General features: G+C 36.1%; 1 protein-coding gene across 1 annotated transcript in view; it reads left to right on the top strand.

Moving 5' to 3' along the window:
• The window catches only part of CCDC39 (coiled-coil domain containing 39), a 73,121-nt gene that overhangs the window by 12,836 nt on the left and 54,728 nt on the right, over positions 1-5,557 (top strand). Inside the window, exons 2-3 of the mRNA XM_007935896.2 lie at positions 1,722-1,841; positions 3,813-3,959. Coding sequence (XP_007934087.1) covers positions 1,722-1,841; positions 3,813-3,959 — 267 coding nt within the window. The remainder of the gene's footprint in view (positions 1-1,721; positions 1,842-3,812; positions 3,960-5,557) is intronic.

The following is a 5,557-nucleotide window of genomic DNA, read 5'->3' as shown; positions in this document are numbered from 1 at the left end:
GTGGTGGGTGCTTTGGGAGGAACGGTTGGAGAAAGGGCTGGAGGGAGGCAGCATGTCTGGCCTTGCAGTAATAGGCCTTGTGCTATTGATGGTGATTCTGCCTTCCTCTTGTGGGATTAGAGGAGGTCAGAACATGTGGCCTCCTTGTCCTTTTTGCAGGCGGAGGAGAGCAAGTGCTGGCAGGCATGGTTGCAGCTGGAACAGTCTGATTTAAAAATGGATTTTTTAAAAAAGGTTTTGCCTGACTTAAAAATGGACTTAAGAAAGGATATAAACTTCTTTTCCTTAACTTCTGAAGGTTCAGTTTTTCAGAATACAGTTAAGGAGTCCCACTCTGGTACAAAATCTTGGTTACTTAATTTCCTATCACATTTACATTCACTCAGTCACACTTAACATCCACTTGAAACTATTGCACCGGTGCCATGCACACACACTTTTTACACACAAACAAATCAAGTCCCTAATCCCTTAGGGTTTCAGTTAGCTAGATATAGTCGTTTACACATATATTAAAACATACCCTAACCCCAAAATCCTAAAGTGTTAATTTATTTACCCTAGGATTTAATCCTGAATTTGAGAGTCAGATTAAATATTTACTATAGTAAGAATAATAATAAAAATAACTAAAATTTCATTTCCCAGGGTATAAATTCTCGTAGGGTCCCTTGAGCAGCAAAATCAATGATCCATTCATTTAAACCATAAAAATCCCAAGTTTTTGGGTAAAACCAATCAAAATCTTCTAAGAGACTTTGGATGAAGTGCTTAAACTTCTCAATCCAATACAGTATTTCAGAATTAGAACTCATTTACTATGAGTAACAGCTCAGTCCTGTAAACATGAAACATATAAAGAAATAACACTATTCCAGGAGAATTTTCTGTCCAACAGTCCAGTCAGTTGGGCAACAGTCACAAAGCCAAAATACTTATAACAGGGAGACAAATGACGAAAACAGTGACTGCATAAGACAACATGGAGACTATACAAGGATGATACGAGTTACACAAACCTACCAAACTTCTCAGACTGCATCCAGTTGAGAAAGAACCAGGGGGTGCTGATCGGGTCTGATCCCCTTCCTGGGTCAAACCAAATGACTAGTCACCAAGTTACCAAGTCACCAAGTAATGAAGAACAAATCTTACCTCCGGAGTATATGCCGAAATCAGCCGAATTCCGCGTCTCTAGGGTGGACACCCGGTGGGGAGAATGGAGTTCAGGGGACCTGGAACTTCTTCAGGAGGCACCCCCCCTGGAGGTCCTTTCTCTCCCAGGGGTGACTGCCCGGCAGAGGCGCTGGGGTGCAGTGGCTCTCCCAGACAAGCCCCCAAATGTTATGAGGTCAGTTTAAAATAATAGCCACTATAATGTCCGTGTTAAAAGAGTTTTATTCAGGCTAGCTGACTACAGGGAGCTGAAGCGCGCTATATCTCTTTATAGTCAAATGAATTGTAACAGTGGACCTTGCCTGCTACTGCTGTAACTCTGAGAGAGATTTCTGTTCTGTGCAATATGGTGCTCATTTTCCATAGTAATATCCTAATTGCAACATTATTTTATAATATTTAAAAGATAAGTAGATTTTAGAAGTTCAAATGGACATTTAAAGAAGCAAGGTAAATGAACATTTAATTATCTTTTGATTTGAAGTCCTTCAATATGGAAAAGACTTAGTAGGACTTTGGTTAATCATAACATTTATTATTTACAGTTGTTAAAACTTCAGAATGAAAGGTCAAACTTGCAAGATCAGCTACGTGACTATGAAGATCGAATCAATGCTATGACTTCACACTTTAAAAATGTTAGACAAGAATTCGCCTTTACACAGGTACAGTGATGTTGAAATTAATATTAATTATGTCATATATAGTCATTGAACATTTCAGGGTGCATTTACACTTGTGATTATATTTTAGGTATAATAGGTAATGCTAGTATAACTGAACTATTGTGAATATAACCTTGACTCTTAAAATAGGCAGGAAAAAATGTTTAGAAGAACCACTACCACCAAGTCCAAGCAAATTAATTAATATAAAAGGAGAATTCACCATTCAAACAATCTAATATAATATTAGGAAGCAGATTATATGAGAAGGAAATAATGATGGAAATTACAGCTGGAAACAGGAACAGACCTAGTATAAGCATTATAAAATTTCTGTCTGCTTTTTAATTTCTCAGCACAACCTACTTGGGGCCATTTTGAGTGGAATCAAATATAGTGCACACATTTGAGTAGCTTCCTAGGCCATAATGGTATTTTAGCATCGTTCAAGAATTGATATTTATAATGATAATCCTGTTATAATAAAAAGTTAAATTTTATTTAGGAGGCTTTATTTAAGATAATGGGGGAAAGTTAATGCATTTCAGAAATATTTTTAACACAAATTATAAAAATTAAGAGTTGGAGTGATTACATATTTTCAGTTTTATGGACAGTCTCTTCATGTGTAGCCCTTCACTCATAGATGATGCTCAGCAAACCACAAATTGGCAAACTAGCAATAGAGAATTTAATTTCCATCTTAAACTATTATTTTTTCTACCTTTCTGAGAAAAGTAGCTGTTAAAAATGAACAAAGTTGTTTTTGTACCAATTTGTAATATATAGATAAGGAATTGTTTTCATAGGTTATATGTCTTAGAAATTACAAATATAATGAATTTCTAAAACAGTACTCAGGATTCTAGATTTCTGATTTGATTGGGTAATTGTTGAACTTTCTGGAACAATGTCTTTTCCTCAGTTTATTAAACCACTGAATTGAGGAGTTGAGACATAGACTGTATATATATATCTCTTTATAGTCAGACTTAATTAAATAGGATAAAAAACCAACCTCAGAACCATCAAGTCAATTCTGACTCATAGCGACCCTCATTGGGTTTCTGAGATGGTAAATCTTAAAGGAAGTAGATTGCCCCATCTTCCTTCCACGGAGCAGCTGGTGGGTTTGAACCACCAACCTTCTGGTTAGTAGTCATGTGCCTTAGGTACTATGCCACCAGAGCTCCTTAGAAACAAAAAATAACAAACCTACAATAGTCACAATTTTAGCACTGTAAAATTAATACTGTGAGTGATCACTCTGAAACACTACAAGGTCGTTAGTCAACAAATGCTATATTTCTAAGTAAAATCTAATATAAAGGCATGATTATATATTAATATATTTGATGAAATATTTATTAGTATTTAAAAATTATCTATTGATTAGAATATATGATTAATCTATATAATCATCTCATTTCCCAATTATTTTTAATCAATTAAAAAATGTTTAGATAAGCAATGATTTAAGCTTCTAATTCTCATTTTATAACTTTGGCTTTCTTTAGTTTCCTCAGACCAACATAATATCTGAAAACTGTTGAGAACAATAAATTTTCCTAGTAAAGTCCACGGACTAATTTTGTTATAAGTGAGCAATACCAACTACACTGCAATCATAAAGCCTAATGTGAGACTGGTTTCACAGTAGTTAGATTCATAATATTTGTTCTGACAGTCTTATCAGAAATATGTTTTTTGTCTACTGGATTGTTATAGGACCTCTGGTGATGTAGTGGGTAAGGCATTTGGATGCTAACCAAAGGGTGGTTGGAACCCACAAGCTGCTCCACAGAAGAAAGATGAGGCAGTCTACTTCTGTACAGATTTATAGCCTTGGAAACCCAGTTGGGGTCACTATGAGTTGTAATCAACTTGATGAGTTTGGGTTTTTTGGAATGGATTATTATAAATATTTATAATGTTAAAATTTTTAAAGTCTTTCTATATTTTGTGTTATAGTCTCTTAGCAAAGCCAGGGAGCATGAGATTGAAAGTGAAGAACATTTTAAGGCCATTGCTGAAAGAGAACTGGGACGTGTGAAGGTTGAAATCCAGCGACTAGAAAATGAGATGGCATCAATACAGGAAAAGAAAAGTGATAAGGAAGTATGTATTGAAATGTTACTTAAAATTTTGTGCTATGACTCCCTCTTCCCTCACCAAGCAGGCATTGCTTTTTTCTGTACAGAAAAGGCATTCATTAGTTTCTTAGCATTTACTTAAATTGTTTTATGGAACAATGAAACAAAAGGAACTGTGATTTGAGCAAGACAGTAATAGAATGTTGCATTTATTTTCCCATTATCCATTCACCAACTACTTATGGAGCCTTAGTGTGTGTGAAGCGTCAAGCTGACTGCTTGTTATAAAATACTAGGCATAGCTTTACAGGTAAGTGCTACATTTGTAAAGTCCACCTTCAAAACTTCATTTTGTGTTTTAAGTTTTATTTTGCATTTTAAAATTTTACCTTTCATATTATTTTATCAGCTTTGTAGCACTAGTTTGAAACTGAAACCTGTGGCTGTCAAACCAATGGCTACTCACGGCAGCCCTGTTTGTTGGAGTAAAACTGTGATCCACAGGTTTCAGTGGCTGAGTCTTTGGAAGTAGGTTCCAGGCCTTTCTTCTAAGAAGTCTCTGGGTAAACTTAAACTTGCAGTTAGCAGATGCATGTGTTAACTGTTTGTACCACTAGGGATTCTAGTATTAAACTGCTGTAACCAATTTATCTCTCATTCTTAGTTTAGTTAACTGCTTTGGGAACTCTTTGCCAGTTCTGATTAATACAGTTTTCTCTTTATGTATGAATATGCATATGTGAGGAGTCCCTGAGTGGCATAAATAGTTGAGCTCTCAACTACAGGTAGTCCCTAAGTTAACAACGTATTCTAGTGATGATGAACTGCACTTATGACCATCTACTTTATTTTTTTGGTACATCTTATTGTGTGGATGGTGAAGGACCAGGCGATGTTTCATTCTGTTATACATGAGTCAAAACCAACTTGTTGGCACCTAACAACAGCAACAACATTGCTAGTGATGTGTACTACATATAAAGTTGCAGCATGTAATTTGCTAATGTTATTCTCAGATATTCACTCACAGATGTTCAGTGTTATGATTTACTGTTCACAAGCTGTCATATAGCAGGCTATGGCCTGGTCTGCAAAGAAGTCATGTTGGTGTTGGGAGTTGCAATGGATAGAAAGTTGTGCAGTGTTCAACTTTAACAACACATGACAATTGAATGGCACATGTACCTGACTCCAACTTCATTGTTACAACATTGATGCCAACTTCCTTGTAGACCAGGCCTATAACCGAAAAAAACTGACCCCAATACTATTGAGTCAATTTTGACTCTTAATGATCCTATAAGACAGAGTAGAACTGTCCCATAGGCTTTCCAAGGCTGTACATCTTTATGGAAGCAGACTGCCTTGTCTTTCTCCTGCAGATCAGCTGGCGAGTTTGAACTGCTAGCCTTTTGGTTAGCAGCTTAATGCTTTAAGCACTATGCCACCAGAGCTCCCAGATCAGGCCTATAGCATGATCTTATTCAGCATTTACTATCATAGGAAGCATCAGTTGTTAATTTGAAAGTGAGTTGTTGATCCAACAAATTTGAAAATCTGGAGGAAATGGACAGTTTTCTAGAAACACACCACTTACCTAAACTAACACAGACTGAAGTGAAA

This window comes from Orycteropus afer, unplaced genomic scaffold (assembly GCF_000298275.1).
Source record: "Orycteropus afer afer isolate SDZICR_OR568_19922 unplaced genomic scaffold, OryAfe1.0 scaffold00032, whole genome shotgun sequence".
Taxonomy (NCBI): domain Eukaryota; kingdom Metazoa; phylum Chordata; class Mammalia; order Tubulidentata; family Orycteropodidae; genus Orycteropus; species Orycteropus afer.
This window is presented reverse-complemented; position numbering and strand designations above follow the sequence as displayed.